Source organism: Pleurodeles waltl, chromosome 10, assembly GCF_031143425.1.
Source record: "Pleurodeles waltl isolate 20211129_DDA chromosome 10, aPleWal1.hap1.20221129, whole genome shotgun sequence".
Taxonomy (NCBI): Eukaryota; Metazoa; Chordata; class Amphibia; order Caudata; family Salamandridae; genus Pleurodeles; species Pleurodeles waltl.
The window spans coordinates 496,276,593-496,294,000 of record NC_090449.1 but is presented as its reverse complement, the minus strand read 5'-3'; the positions used below and the strand labels follow the sequence as shown (position 1 = coordinate 496,294,000).

General features: G+C 44.5%; 1 protein-coding gene across 36 annotated transcripts in view; it reads right to left on the bottom strand.

The window, feature by feature from the left end:
- The window catches only part of MAP4 (microtubule associated protein 4), a 1,914,856-nt gene that overhangs the window by 959,092 nt on the left and 938,356 nt on the right, over positions 1-17,408 (bottom strand). For 34 of the 36 annotated variants that reach the window (XM_069210826.1, XM_069210834.1, XM_069210837.1 and 31 more), the window contains one exon: positions 4,475-4,594. The exons of the other annotated variants lie outside the window; for them this stretch is intronic. In XM_069210826.1, coding sequence (XP_069066927.1) covers positions 4,475-4,594 — 120 coding nt within the window. The remainder of the gene's footprint in view (positions 1-4,474; positions 4,595-17,408) is intronic. 36 annotated transcript variants of the gene reach the window in all.

Genomic DNA, 17,408 nt, shown 5'->3' with positions numbered 1-17,408 from the left:
CACTTCTTTAGGCAAAGAGCCACAGAATTCTAATTCATAGACTTCATAAAAACATGGACTTCCTTATGACCTACTCAAAACCTTTATTCGCCATCAGAATGTGGCAGGTGTTCTGTTCGATGATTAACATGCATTATAGTCCCCACACTGCACATACTAGTGAACATAATACATGTCGCATTGTCACGGAGTACCCTGTGCGGCAAAATGTTAAAGGTGTGACTGAATTTTGAAGTGCTTGTTAGGAAACTTATGTATGCCACACAAAGTCCACCCAGATTGCCAACGAGAACCAGAGTAGGTGCAATAAGTCAAACAAATGTCAAGTGAGACATATTCACCAACATTTCTACTTGTTTGAAGTGTGAAAACTCAATTTGTAGCTTCACTTTCAAATCAAAAATAGAAGTGTTGGTGAATGAGTCCCACAGGATATTTGTCTGGCTTTTTACTTTAAAGACCTTACTTTAGAATATTATTTATCATCATGTCTGCCTTAGTTTCAACTGTAGATATGCTTGCTCAGTTTGAGGAATGGGCCTCGCAAGGCATACTCAGAAAACCCCCAAATTGCATCCACAAACTGGAAGAAGTTAGCACACTTAAAGCACTGATGGTGCATTAAAGACATGTTTTCTTGAGCTTCAAGTACCTAGGGATGGAAGCCATTAGTATAGGTTCACATGGCAATTATACAGGGTTAGTCAGGATTCTAATGAGGACAGACATAAACAGGTAAGAAAAACTCACGGCATGTGTACTTTCCCTGGGATATTGCAGAAGGCAGATAGTACAGATACACCATCTACACTTACAGATTCAAACCCATTGGTGTTGCGCTCAAACTGAATTACTATGACACTTCTGGGTTAGTATTTGACTTGCTTGTCCTGTTCATCCTCCATCGGAACTTAGTAAATGTTAGATTTGCTGTATGATAAGTGCATTACGTCACAGCACTACACATAACGGTGGCTGAGATATATGCTACGTTCTCAAGGACTACTCTGTGTGCTAAACACTACCCTTCTTCTTAGGTCATGATGTTCTCTTTAGGGAACTTCGCAAAAATTCCCCAACATGTCTGCCTTAGTTTCAAAGGTAGATAAGCTCATTCAGGTTGATGAATGGGCCTCATAGGGCATCTTCAGACACCCCCTGCTTGCATCCACAAACTGGAAGAAGTTGGATTTAGCACAGTGAGTGTGCTAACGACACATGGAAGACATGTGTTCCTGAGCCTCATGTGGCTGTCAAAGGAGCCATTAGAAAAGGTTCTTCACGCATGGGTTCGGTAATGTTCAGGAAGAAGGGGGCAGTTACTTGACAGGTGATAAAATGTAGTCAAACTTATACTGTCCTATGGTGTATCAACCAATCAGGAATTTGTAAAGCGCACTACTCACCCGTGAGGGTCTCAAGGTGCTGGGGGCGTTAATGAATGTGATGGGCCCTTGTCTGGTGGTGGTAAGTTGATGTGAGTGCAATGATCGGTTGGATTGGGCCCGTGGCCCGCGGTATGTAAGTGTTGTGCGTGAATGGACCATTATGAGGTTGGTGCCGTGAAGAGGCTTTATGGCTTGGTTTCAATATTCAGATACTTTGATAAGTATTTATGCTTTGATACCAGAATTTCTGGAGGTGCTAAAACCAACCTGAGTGGACAGTGGATTAACTTTAACATTCTTGTAACCAGGGGAGTCCAAAGGTGGAGGGCTTGCCTGGCTCTCACCAGTTTTTCTTCACCCAGACTACCCTACAAATCACAAACTTTGCTTAAACATCACATTTTCCTTCCGTTTCCATGAGGGAAAGTTGTAGAATCTGCAGACAGTCACAAATTTCCCACCACCCAGCATTCCCCTAAGTCTCCCAAGAAAAGCGCTACCTCACTTGTGTGGGTGGGCAAGTGGAAGCGACAGGGAAGGGCCCAAAACGTATTGTGGAGACATCTAAATTATCAATCACAAAACAACCTGGGGTTTTGTAAGGCGGGTAAGTGCATTTTTGGTCCTGGGCACAGCAGTCATATAGGGAAACCTACCAAACCCAGAAATTTCTGAAAACTAGACCCCCCAGGGGAGTACATGAAGGTGTGGCTTGTGTGAATTCCCCAAAGTTTTCTAACCCAGAATACCCTGTAAAGGTGAAACATTAAATAAAAACACAATTTTTCCTTGCATTCTTGTCATGTAAACTACAGGAATCCACAAAATTCCTACCACCTAGATTTTCTCCACGTGTCTTGATAAGAAAACGCTACCCAACTTGTGTGCCTTTGCCTAGTGCCCGCGTCAGGGATGGATCACCCGAGGGTCAACATTAGCCCTCATGCTAGTACTATCATTGACCCTTGTGTTATCCATTTCTGTCATGGGCACTAGGCCCAGGCACTCCAGTGGGGTAGCCTTTTTATTGGGACAAGTTGGGGGAACACTAGGTGGTAAGAAGTTTCTGGATCCCTGCAGACTGCTCTAGTTTACGACACAGAAATGCAATTTAAAAATTGTGTTTTTATTCAACGCTTTACCTTTGCAGGGTATTCTGGGTAAAAAAAGAAAACTCTGGGGAATCCACACAAGCGATACCTCCCTGGACTCCCCTTGATGTCTAATTTCCAGAAATGTCTGGGTTTGACTAATTAGTAAACTCTCCTTAGTTATCATTATCGCCACAATACGTTTTGGGTCTATCCCTGTTGCGGGCACTAGGCCTACCCACACAAGTGCAGTACCATTTTTATCGGGAGACTTGGAGCATGCTGAGTGGAAGGAAGTTTGAGGCTCCCCTCAGATTCCAGAACTTTCCATCACCAAAATGTGAGGAAAAAGTGTGTTTTCCTCTCCAAACTTTGAGGTTTGCAAAGGATTCTGGATGACAGAGCCTAGTCATAGCCCCACAAGTCACCCCATCCCAGATTCCCCTAGGTGTCTAGTTTTTACAAATGTACAGGTTTGCTAGGTTTCCCCAAGTGCCGGCTGAGCTCGAGGCCAAAATCCAGAGCTAGGCACTTTGCAAAAAACGCATCCATTTTCAGTGTAAAAATGTGATGTGTCCATGTTGCATTATGGGGTGTTTTCTCTTGCGGGCACTAGGCCTACCCACAAAAGTGAGGTACCATTTTAAACAGGAGATATGGGGGAACACAGAATAGAAGAACACATTTTTATTACCAATTGTCGTTCTCTACATTTGTGCCTTCCAAATGTAAGACAGTGTGTAAGAAAAGTAATTTTGAGAAATGCCCTGTAATTCACATGGTATTATGGGTAACCCCGAATTCCAACATGTGCAAATAACCACGGTTTCTAAACTCCATATCTTGTGCCCATTTGGGAAATACAAAGGTTTCCTTGATACCTATTTTTCACTCTTTACATTTTACCAAATGAATTGCTGTATACCGAGGTATACAGTGAAAACCCATTGCAAGGTGAAGTTCATTTATTGATTCTGGGTACCTTGGGTTCGTGATGAACCTACAGGCCCTATATATCCCTGCAACCAGAAGGGTCCTGCAGACATAACAGTATACTGCTTTAAAAATCTGCTATAGTTAGAAAAAGTTACAGAAGAAAAAGTAGCCAGAAATGGCTGGGTTTTTTTTCCAACTCAAATTTCAGTATTTTCTTATTTCAACTGTTTCTTTCTATAGGAAAACCTTGAAGGATCTACAAAAATGGCCCCTTGCTGAATTCAAAAGTGTAACTACTTTTCAGAAACGTATAGCTTTCCAGGATCCACCATTGATTTGACACCCAATTCTGTCCCTTACTGGAAGGAGGATGAAAGAACAAAAAATAGGAAAAATGGGGTATGCCCAAGAAAATGCCACAAATGTTGAACAATTTGGTTTTCTGATTCTAGTCTGCCTGTTCCTGAAAGCTGGGAAGATGGCGATTTTAGCACTGCAAAACATTTGCAGAGGGAAAAAACAGATGCTTTCTTCTGCAGCACTTTTTCCCATTTGTCCCCAAAAACCCAACTTTTAGCTGTGTTATGGCTAATTTCTCGGTCCCCACCAGGGGAGTCAACAAACCCTGGGAACCTTTAGAATCCCGAGGATGTTGTAAAAAAGGACGCAAATTTTGCATGGATAGTTTACGTGCGAAAAAAGATATGGAGACTTAAGCGTGAACTATCCCAAGTAGCAAAAAAGGGCTCAGCACCTTTGGGAGGCGGGGTCGGTCACCAGCTAAGGGGTTAAGCCGGTATTTCACCTGGAGAATTCTGCAGCTTTCAGCACCCGTGATCTACAAGTGAAACACCGTAGTTCCTAATAGTTGCAATTCACACAGAGTTGGTAATTTTGGTTTACGGCCCATTCAGTATTAAAACTGAACTCATAATAAGGCCGTGGGTGCTTGAAAGCATCTATATTTGCCTTTTGAACCTACTCGAAAGAATAAAGGTCATTGAAACATAATAATAATATCAGAAATGTTTAGCCTTAAAAGGAAAACTTGCTTCATACCAGGTAGGTCGCCGGAAGCGCCGAAGTGTTCAGTAAAGGCAGGCCTACTCTTCGTCTCGGAGGAAGGCAGCAATAGAAGCTCCGACAAGAGGTCGTGGTCTTTATTAGACTCAAGGGGAACTAGAACACAAATGTAGAAGGGAAATGTAATAAAGGCAAAGTTTAAAAACAGTCCTTGAACATGTCAGGGAAGGATGCAAATGTATACAGGTTCAAGTAAAACTCTATCCAACAAAGGGTCAACAATTAGACGGTGGACAAAAGATGCCAAGAGCTACTAATTATGAATCAGGCACCAATCACTATGATCAATAAGAGTTTAATGTACTGGCCCATTAGTCCGGATTCTATGCTGAAGTTCAAAACCAGCGAGAATTCAAGATGGCATTTAGTAAACTCACTTTTCAAAAACAAACAGAAAAAGAATAAAGCTTGTAAGCAGTCAATCAACTGTGTCTACAACCCTTCCTACAGGTAGTAGAGAATCAAGCTAGAAATGACTGCTAGATCTCGAGGAGATGTGAATATATCAATCTCACTTTGAAAAAAGCATTTGAAAAGCCAATAAGTTGTGTTTTTGTAACCTACTGGCTTTGCCAATGGTTTTTATTCACACTGCACAGCATTCGCGATGCTGTGCAGCATGGCTAAAGTTAAAAATGTGTCTTTTTGTTGGTGCTCACGCACCACACGTCTACAAAATGACACAGGCAATTATTTTATTCTTTTCAGTTACAGATATGAGTTTGACTGGCAACTGAAAAGAAAAGAAAAAGCACAATAGTGTTTTTATTAAGCGGGCAGGGGAGTAAAAGTACACAGGAAAAGGTGGAGGGAACCGCAAAGCAACTTGGGAGAAGGTGGGGAGCAAAAGGCGAAGCAACAATGGGAGGGTGGGTGAGTAGAAACACTGAAGCCACAGTAGGAGATGCAAGAGAAATAGGGGGTGGCTGGAGGTGATGCAAAAGCAGTAGGAGATATGCGGGTGCAAAAGCAACGAGGAGGTTAGGGGAAAGCAACACAGAGGGCGTAGGTGGGGAAACAACGGGAAGAAGCATACAGATTACAGTAAGAGGCAGATGAAAGAGGCAGGGAGCAGGGAGAAGCAGCCAGGTAAGAGGGCATCACTGTCAGGGAGAAAGACGTACATGAAAGAGCTTAAAACGCACACACTCTAATGGAGTTTTTCCACAAAAAGATCAATGTAGAGTTTGAGAAGCAAGCACTGGAAGACGCAATGCCTGACTATCAAAGATTGTAAAAAGGCAACGCTCCATGGGTGAAATAAAACACAAGATTGACAAGCTGTGAGACAAAGAAGAAACAAGAATATGAGAGTGACAAGGAAAGCTTGACAATGGTAAGCAATCAGCAGGCTTGAAGCCCCTCTATGTTCTTGGTAAGTCCCAAGATACCTAAAGAAAAAAAGGTGTGTTGTGTTGTAGGCACGGATTACAAATTGCCCTTTTCAGTCTGGCAGAGGAAACAGGTCAAAATGTTGTGAACATTTACAAAGCCTTTGTATGAAAGAGTACAAAATATCTGCAGAAGGCCAATTCTCACTGCACCTCCTGAATCGACATTTAAAAAGGTAAAAATAAGAATAATACATCCAAGGACTGCAGAAGGAGTATTTACATAATTGTGCCAACATTAGTAAGGACTAAAGGGTACAGAGAGGCCCAAAAGGGACAATGCTTGACAATCTTCATACACTGACCACACCCAGGCTTTACAGAAACAGAGAATAGCTAAAATGACACTTCTCAGTACTATGAATATGTCATGCACCAGTCAGACTGCGCATGTCTCAACCTCTTCAAAACAGGTAGATATGGCTGATGTGTATCAAGCAGAAACATGATCACATCCTGGAGAGTAACATCTGAGCTGCCTGATGCAGAAAAGATCTCCAACATATTTGGAAAGCATCTACGGCATGCAGAAATGCTGTCACTGATATAGCAGCTCTGCTACAAAAGGAAAGCCTTCTTTGTAACATTTAAGACAGCACAGGATGTTTTGAAAAAGTTCAGTCATGATGCAGAAAAACAAAAACGGAGGACTCATTTCGGCTACTTTGCAAGTTAATCTAGAATCCAAAGGATGCATAATTGTACAACACTCCTCTCATTTTGGAATGTGCCAAACAAAAGTGATTTTGCAAACTGCTTGAATACTAATTTGGTTTACAATGCCTTGAATGGGTATTTTTACCACCACCAGAGGTGAACTAGAGCAGATGGACTTCATAAGTACGAAAAAACAGTAAATGGGATACCAAATGTCGCCAGATTTTCCTTCAACTCAATCTGCAACTGTAAACGGTGTGGCCTGTATCTGCCTCTCTGACATCCTATCTTGTTCACACCTACTCAAAATCCAGATCACCTAACTATAACCTACTGGTCTCACTCAAACCTTCCCACCCTACCCCCATGTTGCAGTCCTAAGTCCTAGTACCTTCCAGGATTTCCCTACTGGAATTCCACACCACCAAGCTTCCTGTCTCCCAGAATTCAAAACTGGTTTCAAAAGTCAACTATTACAGCGGATGGGATGCAAACGATTACTGCCTCACTCCTAACACTCAAGCAAATATGCACATTGGTCTAAATATGCATATTCCATAGATACTTGTTGTAGTCACTGCAGAAATGTACCTATTCAAGATGTGTACATGTTTGTGGCAGCATTAACTGTACCACTGGCACAATTGATCCATCCCTTACTACTGCTCTCCGACTTAACGTTAATAACATCACCCTCACTGCTTCTGTGTACCAACAGCATAACTAAAGTACAATGCTTATAATTTCAATCTTATTTTTGCCAAACACATTGATTTTTCATAAAGCCTTGGAACAGACAAGCCTTTGTTACACTTTGATGTCTGTATTTGGCCTGAAAGGACAACTGACGCAAAGCAAAACACAAACGCTGTGGGATAGCGTAACTGGATGGGAGGAATGCGGAACCAATCAAACATTCACCCCCAGTCACAGATCTGGGTTTAATCCATCCATTATTTTGCTCACCATGCCACACCAGTTTGAACCCAGCCATATGCAAATCAGTCTTGACCCTGTTTCTCATGGGAACAGTCCAGCCCGAACTGCCAGGCCAGGTTCTCCCTGAACCGGAAACAAGCATCCTGGGACCGGTTTCGGGGTTTCACCCCTCATCAGCCAGGCTAGCTTGAATCCAGTGGCACAGTGAGCCCGGGACCCACGTCTGGGCATATCCAGCGCACTTAGGGTGGCAAAAGCAAAGCAAAACACAAACGCTGTGGAATTGCGTAACTGGATGGACGGAATGCAGAACGAATCAAACGTTCACCCGCAGTCACAGATCTGGGTTTAATCCACCATTATTTTGCTCACCATGCCACCCCAGTTTGAACCCAGCCATATGCAAATCAGTCTTGACCCTGTTCCTCATGGGAACAGTCCAGCCCAAACTGCCAGGCCAGGTTCCCTCTGGACCGGAAACAAGCATCCTGGGACCGGTTTCGGGGTTTCACCCCTCATCAGCCAGGCTAGCTTGAATCCAGTGGCACAGTGAGCCCGGGACCCACGTCTGGGCATACCCGGTGCACTTAGGGCGGCAAAAGCAAAGCAAAACACAAACGCTGTGGGATAGCGTAACTGGATGGATGGAATGCGGAACCAATCAAACAACTGACCATCATAAACAACCCCACTTAGGGAAGGAGGATAACACTGATTCTAGTTGGACCATGTACAGGGTGCACAGCTGTAGGTGTGTCATTAAAATGTTGTATTAGTCATACTGGCGGTTGCATTTTTAGTTAGTTTTGCAGTTCCTTAGTGTTGTCTTCAATGGAAGTAGTTGCCATTTACTGCTGCTGTTGCAGGAATTGTTGTTTAACCCCTCGGGTGCCCAGTATGAGCTGGTCTCGTCCTCGGCCACGGTTGTCGTGTGCCGAGGACGAGACCAGTTCGGCCTGCACCTAGGTCATGGGGGAGGGGGGGTCGGGCTCTTGGGGGCGCTAGCACTCTCCCCCCCAGGCCTCCCACTCACACCCTCCCCCATCAGTGATGGAAGGGGAATCGCTTCCCCTTCCATTCCCGACCCCCTGGCAATCTGATGACATCAAAGGCTGCTGGGGACGTGCTGGAAGCAAATGGCTTCCAGCACACATCTTGAAGAGAGGACATACAAATGTTAAGTCCTTCTCTGGGGGGGGGGGGGGGGGGGGGGGGAAGGGGGGGGGGGGGGGTGTAGAGTTTTGCCTTTCCCCTTGCCTGTTTTGAGTGGATTCCTGCTCCAGGATCGTGGACCCCCTAGACACCAGGGATTGTTCTTTTGTGTATTTTGGGGAGCGACCCCTTAGGCAATTATCTATCCGTGTTTCGACCCCCCTGGGGACTAGTTCGGCCGTTTTTTCAGGCAGATCTGCCCCCAGGAGAGGGGGGGGGGGTCGAAACACACTAGACACCAGGAATCACTTTATTTTTTATATTTTTGGGCAGCGATCCCTTGGGAAAGGATCATTGCCCTGGGGGCATGATATTTTTCTATGTTTCGGCACCCCCAGGGGCTATATCGACCATGTTTTTTGCCAATATGGTCCCTGGGTGGGCCGAAACCCACTAGGCCCCGGGATTGTTGTGTTTGTGTGTATTTTGTGGGCACCCCTTAGGCAAGGGTCGCACCTCCAAAAAGGGCATAAGAGTGATGGCCTATTTTTTTTTTGGCCCTTCCCCCCAGGGAGGCGGAAGCCACTAAGCTGTATGGGCTTTTTTTTCTTTGTTTTGCTTTTTTGTGTTGGAGGGGCACCCTGTTTGGCAACGGTCACCCCCCCAAAGGGGGCACAGATCTGTTGCCCATTTCTGCCCCCCCCCCCCGGGGGCAGATTGGCCTATTTTTTAGGCCCATCTGCCCTTAGGGGGGGGCAGAATCCACTTAGGCACCAGAGATTGACTGTGTATGAGTGTGTGTGTCACTCTTCCCCCTACCCCTTTTGGCAAGTGTCACCCCCCAAAGGGGGCACCTTACTCATGGCCATTTATGCCCCCTTTGGGGTAAGACCAGACTATTTTTTTTAGGCTCATCTGCCCCCAAGGGGGGCAGAAGCCACCAAGACACCAGGTATTTTTTTTTTCTCCTTTGTTTTTTTGTGTGGGTGTTTTGGGGAGGGGACTCCCTCTTTGGCAAGTGTCGCCCCCAAAAGGGAGCAGAGCACTGTTGGGGGCAGATCGGCCTTTTTTTTAGGCCCATCTGGCCCCAAGTGGGACAGAATCAGCTTAGGCACCAGGGATCTTGTGAGTGTGTGTTGTGGGGGGTGGAGGGACACATTACTGATGGCCATTTTTTCTGCCCCCCCCCCCCCCCCCCCCCCCCTTAATGGCAGATTGGACAATTTTTTTAGGCCCATCTGCCCCAGCAGCCACTAGGACACCAGTTTTTTGGCCTTTTTTTTGTGTTGTGGGGCGCCCCTTTTGGCAAGGGTCACCCCCCAAAGGGGGCACAGAACTGTTGGCCATTTCTGCCCCCTTGGGGGCAGATCGTCCTATTTGTTTGTAGGCCCATATGCCCCCAAAGGGGGCAGAATCCACTTAGGCACCAGAGAAAATTTCTAAATGCTTGGTGGCGGGGTGTTTGTCTACTGGCAAAGTATTTGCAATTGTGATAAGAACAGTTTATTTCTCCTTTTTGTTCTAGTTCAAAGCTTTTACTTCCTTTGCTGTGGCTCCTTGCGGTTTTGGCAGTGGTTGACCTGCGGTTTGCGTAGTTGCGTGTTTTAGGTAAGTAAAAACTATTTATTCCAAAGGAGTATTGTTACCATGCATGAATGACGTGTTTGTAGGTCGTGTACTAAATGCAGAATTGTGTGCGAAATTGTCCTTAGATTCGTGCACAATGATATTTGTGTTTTATGTCTAATTTGCTTTTCTTTTTAGTGGGATATCATTGGGGATTGCTGTATCTGTGCAGAGTAGATGCTGGTGAGTCTAGCTTTTTAGGCAAGTGAGTGGTATAGTTTTTGAGTACATAATTCTTTGTGATAATGTCACACTTTGTTTATTACTTATTTTAGATAGTGCTGGTTGTTGTCGGTGCATTTGTTAAGTTACACTTCTTAGAAAGGATCATGGCTAGCCGCAGAGTGACTGCTCAGCAGGTTGTTGGCATGCTTTTTGAGTCATCTTCTAACCATGATTATGACACTGACTCTCCATCTGAGGCAGAGGAAAAAGTTAGAGAGTCTGGCAGTGAGGTTTCTGTCGAGAGGAATCTTCTGATGAGGAAGCCAGTCTCAGTGCAGATGAAGGGCCTGTTTTAGAGGAGGAGACTGATGTGCCAATAGTGCAGCAGCCTGGGGCTGAAAGGTTTCCCATTGGAAGACCTGACACCTGGGTTGCCCCAAACATGGAGCAGCCACAGTTGCCTGCCTTTACTTGTCTCCCAGGGTGTAGAGTAAATACAGAAAACTTTTTGCCTGTCAATTTCTTTGAGTTGTTTATGGACTGTGTATTTTTAGAAGAGATTACTGAGAAGACTTATTTGTATGCAGAGCAGTATTTGAGGAACAACGCTGCCAGACTTAGGCCTCAGTCTAGACCTAACCAGTGGATTCCCACAAATCTGGAAGAGTTGAGAAAGTTTTTGGGTTTGACATTTTTGATGGGGTTGATAAGGAAGCCATCACTGGCTTCTTATTGGTCTACTAGTCCCTTGATGGCAACGGCTATATTTACTGCAACCCAGACTCGTAAACGGTATTTGCTTCTTCTTCAGATGCTGCTTTTGGTTGACAATGCTTTAGCCTTGTCACAAGATCATCCTGATTGTGACCGTCTTTTTAAGATTAGGCCTGTCCTTGATCATTTTGTAGATCGTTTTTCAGAGGTGTATGTTCCAGGCAAAGAAATAAGTGTGGACAAGTCCTTGGTCATGTTTAAGGGGCGTTTGGTTTTTAAGCAGTACATTCCCAGCAAGATGGCACAGAATGGAATTAAGATGTATATGCTGTCTGAAAGTAGTACAGGATAAGTGTATAATTTCCGGGTCTATACTGGTAGGGATTTCAGTATTGGACCCCCCCCTCCACCCCCTGGGTTGTCCCCCCACTTTTGGAATTAGTGAGAAAATTGTGTGGGAACTTGGTAGACTGTTTAACAAAGGTCACCATTTGTATGTGAATAACTTCAACACTGGAATACAGTTGTTCAAGGAATTGTTCAGAGTGGACACTGTTGCTTGTGGCACAATCCCTTCTAACCGGAAAGGCTATCCAAGGGAGCTTGTCTGTAAAAAACTTAAGGGGACAGTTCAGTGCCTTGTGTAATGATAAGCTGCTAGCTCTGAAATTTTCAGACAGGAAGGATGTGTACATGCTAACTACCATCCATGATGAGAGTACTTCACCTGTGGCTGTTTTGAGTCAGGTTGCGGAAGTGTGCAAACCTGTGGGCATTTTGGACTACAATAAGCATATGAGTGGTGTTGATACAGGATCTCAGAAGTTGGAAACATACACTGCTCTTCGTAAGTCTTACGCGTGGTATAAAAAGTTGGCCATCCATTTGTTTCATTTGGCAACTTTGAATGCTTTTATTGTGTTCAAGGAGTGTTCCCCTGAGTCAAGGATGAAATTTGTTAAATTTCAGGAGTCAGTGATAGAGAGCCTTATTGTGGCGGAACAGGCAAGAGTTCCTAGAGTAGCAGTGGTGGAGGATGTGGCTAGATTGAAAGATCGCCAGTTTCCTAATCAGGTTCCTCCCACTCCCAAAAAAGACTTACCCACTAAGAAATGTAGAGTCCGTGCCTGAAGAGGTATCCGGAGAGAGAGCCAGATGTACTGCCCGTACTGTCCTTCAAAGCCTGGGCTGTGTGCAGCTGGCTGTTTCAGGAGTTACCACACCCAGAAGAATTACTGGGAACTACCATGAGCATAAACTGCCCATTTTATATTTTCATATTTTCAGTTTCACGTTGGCATTTCTGCCATGTATTTAGTCAGAGCTTTTGTGTTTGGAGTTTTGTACTTATTTCTCGTTAGTTAGTAATTTCTTTGTTGTTTAAAAAAAAAAGTGATGGCGTGTGCATGGAGTGGGGACCAAAAATACACTCCCCACCCTTTTCTGAATACAAGTAGTTTTGTAATAGATCATTTTGATGTGTCCATGTTGTTTTTTGGGGCATTTCCTGTTGCAGGCACTAGGCCTACCCACACAAGTGAGGTACCATTTTTATCTGGAGACTTGGTGGAATGCTGAGTGGAAGGAAATGTGTGGCTCCTCTTAGATTCCAGAACTTTCCATCACCAAAATGTGAAGAAAAGTGTTTTTTTTGTGCCAGTTTTTGAGGTTTGCAAAGGATTCTCTGTAATAGAACCTGATGAGATTCCCACAAGTCACCCCATTCTGAATTCCTCTAGGTGTCTAGTTTTCAGAAATGTCTAGGTTTGCTAGGTTTTCTAAGGTGCCAGCTGAGCTAGAGGCCAAAATCCACAGCTAGGCACTTTCCAAAAAACATGTCAGATTTCAATGTAAAAATGTGATGCCTCCATGTTGAGTTTCCTGTCGTGGGCATTAGGCCTACCCATGCCAGTGAGGTAACATTTTTACTGGGAGACCTGAGGGAACAGAGACTAGAAGAACAAGTATTATTGCCTCTTGTCTTTCTCTACATTTTTTCTTTCTAAATGTAAGACAGTGTGTAAAAAATACGTCATTTAATTCTCATGCTAGTATGGCCACCCCGGAATTCAAAGATGTGTAAATAACCACTGGTTCTCAACACCTTATCTTGTGCCCATTTTGGAAATACACAGGTTTCCTTGATACCTATTTTTCACTCTTTATATTTCAGCAAATAAACTGCTGTATACCTGGTGTAGAATGAAAACCCATTGCAAGGTGCAGCTCCTTTACTGGCTGCTCTCGGTACCTAGAGTTCTTGATGAACCTACAAGCCCTATATATCCCTGCACCCAGAAGAGTACAGCAGATGTAACGGTATATTGCTTTCGAAAATTTGATATCTCTGGAAAAAGTTAGAGTAAAACGTGGAGAAAAATGCTGTTTTTTTCAGATCAATTTCATTATTTTTTTTCTATTTCAGCCGTTATTTTCTGTAGGAAAACCTTGTAGGAACTACACAAATGACCCCTTGCTGAATTCAGAATTTTGTCTACTTTTTGGAAATGTTTAGCTCTCCGGGCTCCAGCACTGGTTTCACACCCATTTCTGTCGCTAACTGGAAGGAGGATAAAAGCACACAAAAAAAATAGTAAAAATGGGGTATGTCCCAGTAAAATACCAAAATAGTGTTGAAAAATATGGTTTTCTGATTCAAGTCTGCCTGTTCCCGAAAGCTGGGAACATGGTGATTTTAGCACCGCAATCCCTTTGTTGGTGCCATTTTCAGGTAAACAAAAAAACACACGCCTTCTTTTGCAGCCCTTTTTTCCCCATTTAAAAAAAAAAAAACGAAATTGTCGCTGTATTTTTGCTAATTTCTTGGTCTCCTCCAGGGGAACCCACAAACTCTGGGTACCTCTAGAATCCCTAGGATGTTGGTGAAAAAAGGACACAAATTTGGCTTGGGTAGCTGATGTGGACAAAAAGGTATGAGGGCCTAAGCGCGAACTGCCCCAAATGGCCAAAAAAAGCCCTGGCACCAGAGGGGAAAAGGCCTGGCAGCTAAGGGGTTAATTGCTCTTGAATTTTACTGTTCTAATAGTTCTGTCATTTGTATTGTGCAGATGTGGGGGGCAAGGAACTTGTAGGTGTATGTACTTCTTAATATTAGATACCATACGGCCCTGGTTGCATGTTATCAAGATCGCTGTTTGTGTACTACATGTGCTCAGATGCGAGATGCAAGTGCATGGCCTAGAAGGAAGGGTTGCTGATTCAGAAGGAACATTTAATAAAGAAGTGTGTCTGTCTGCCATGTTTTTCTGAGACTCAAGCTAATGGACCAGGCAAGGATATTTCCCATTCCCTGTTTTTTTTTTTTTTTAAACAAATACGGCAGCAGAAATATGGCTTCAAGGAGAAATTACCCATATGATTACATCTTGTAGGAAAAAAAGAAATTATCAATGTTTTTGTGTGTTAAACAAAAAACATTCACTATCACTACCTCGCGCAAGAAAACCGGAACCGGGCATGATCTGACCTCTTTTCGCTCTATAGAATACTTTAAGTAAGAAAAACATATAAAATATAAAGGCTGGTGGGGGGTGGGGTGGATACTTACATTCAAGGTCCCAGGAGGGGGAGCAGGGGGGTGTTTGGGGGATGCTTAAACTCAACGTTCCAACATCAGGTATTCAGGTATGATAGCACAATAAGACACGGGCGGGCATCACATGACTTGGCACATTATGGTAAACAAATACCTAAGCTTTTATCTGGTTAAAACGTGTATACTTTTTGGCTAATTATTTAGAGATTTATAATGATACACTCTAACCTTTGCCCTAATACATATAACTAGGGAATGTTTATAATATCTACAGTCATTCTAATGCAAAAGATTTGTGGGTTATTAGCATATACAAAATAATGTAGAATACCAATTACTATGCGTGCATCCTGAATTAGGGTTATGAAGTATCTATCCAACACCAGCATAGAAGAGACTCTGCCAAGCTTTGTCTGACTCATAACTGATTAATGCTCCTTTTACACCCCAAAAGGCAAAAAGGTTTTCCTCCTGCCACCAAACAGCTAAGCAATAACGCTGAACTGGAATCCATGGGAGTTAAGGAGCCACCGAGTCCCACTAATGATCCAAAGTGACCAAACTTTTCATGAAGCATCTGAGTTGCAATATCCATTTTGCCACCACTGTACTGTAATTATGGCCTGTATTGGTAAACAGTTTAAAAAAAAACAACAAAAACGAACGTAATAATAAATGAATGTTAATTTCCATAAATTCCTTTGGTAGCTAACTAAGCCTAGAAAATTCTTGAATGTAGTTACTTTGATCTTCTTTCATGCCTTAATCATTTTCGAGACTGCGAATGCATGTGTCCCGCTTGTGTGAGACTGTTGTGTTCAGTAAAGGGCTTGGAGCCTGCCTGTCGCTCACCATTTGTTGATTTGCATGGCACTCTGTTGTAGTGAAGGAGAGGAGCCTTTGGTAGCTTTAGTACCTTTATTAAAACAAGGTAAACAATGACCGCCGCTGTTGCGTCCTCCGGCACCTCCGCAGCCCTCAACCGTCCTGCTGCGCTCGAGAGCCCCGGAGAACCCGTCCGCACGTTATATCGATTCGGCACACGGTGTTGTGCCGTCGCGTGCAATCAACGAAAAGAATACAACACACTCTTCTTTACAGCCTCATAATTTGTCAAGGCACGCCTGGGATCATTTCCGTTTCACAGTGTGGAGCAGGGATCAAGAACTAACTGATTCAACTTGATTAGTGCCCGTCTGCTCCTCTCAATGTGATCGACGTACTATTTGTTCTTTTTAACTTCTAGTGTCCAGCAAACAGAAGGCTTGTGACTGGCAAAAACGTGTTCAGCAGCACAAACAAAATTGCAAAGTTTTATTTTTTAAAGCTAACTTTTAAATTTTCTGTATGTTCTCTTTTGCTCGTGGGCGCTGCTGTCAAAAGATGACTATTAACTTGTTCTAAATATGCGAGACCTATTGCATTGCAAATGCTAGTTTTTACTGCCAAGTCTCCACTTTTGTTTTTACTTCACACTCTGCTATCTCAACCAAAGTGTTTGTAAAGCGCACTACTCACCTGTGAGGGTCTCAAGGCGCAGGGGGGTGAAAGGGTGCTGCTACTGTTCGAATAGCCATGTCTTGAGGTGTCTCCTGAAGGTTAGTAGGTCCTGTGTCTGATGCAGGTGGATAGGAAGACTGTTCCACGTCTTGGCAGCCAGGTGGGAGAACGATCTGCCACCGGCGGTCGTTCTGTGGATGCGTGGGACGGTGGCGAGGGCAAGGTCAGCGGAGCGAAGCTGTCGGGTGTAGAAGGAGAGCCGTCTGTTGAGATATTCTGGTTTGGTGTTGTGCAGTGCTTTGTGAGCGTGAGTGAGGAGTTTGAACGTGATTCTCTTGTTGATGGGGAGCCAGTGCAGGTCTCTCAGGTGGGCCTTGATGTGGCTGTGGCAGGGGACGTTCAGGATGAGGCGTGCGGAGGCATTCTGTATGCATTGCAGTCTTTTCTGGAGTCTGGCCGTGGGTTCCTGCGTAGAGGGCGTTGCCGTAGTCCAACCTGCTACTTACAAGGGCTTGGGAGACCGTCTGGTTCCGGTGGGGATCCATTTGTAGATCTTTTAAAGCATGTGGAGGGTATTGAAGCAGGAGGAAGAGACGGTGTAGACTTTCTGGGTAATTCATAGCGATGAGTCCAGGATGAACCCCAGGTTGCGTGCGTGGTCGGTGGGTGTTGGTGCGGTTCCCAGTGTGGCAGGGCCCCAGGAGTCGTCCCAGGCAGAGGGGGTGGAGCCGAGGATCAGGACCTCAGATTTGTCAGAATTCAGTTTCAGGCAGCTGGTCTTCATCCAGTCGGTGATGGCCTTCACTTCTTCATGGAGGTTGTTTTTGGTGCTGGCGGGGCCCTTGGTGAGGAGAGGATCAGCTGGGTGTCATCGGCGGATGAGACAATGTTGAGGTTGTGTTATTGGACGATATTTGCGAGTGGAGCCATGTAAACGTTAAAGAGGGTCGGGCTGAGGGACGACAAATGGGGTACGCCGCAGATGATCTTGGCTTCAGAGCGGAATGGAGAGTGGCGGACTCTCTGGGTTCTGCCATGAGGAAGGAGGTGATCCAGTCCAGGGCTCTGACGTGGATCCCTGCGTAGTTGAGGCATGTGCATCGGGTGTGGTGGCAGACGGTGTTGAAGGCAGCTGAGAGATCCAGGAGGATGAGGGCCGCGGTTTTGCTGTTGTCAAGTGGGGTCCTGATGTTGTCGGTGGCAGCGATGA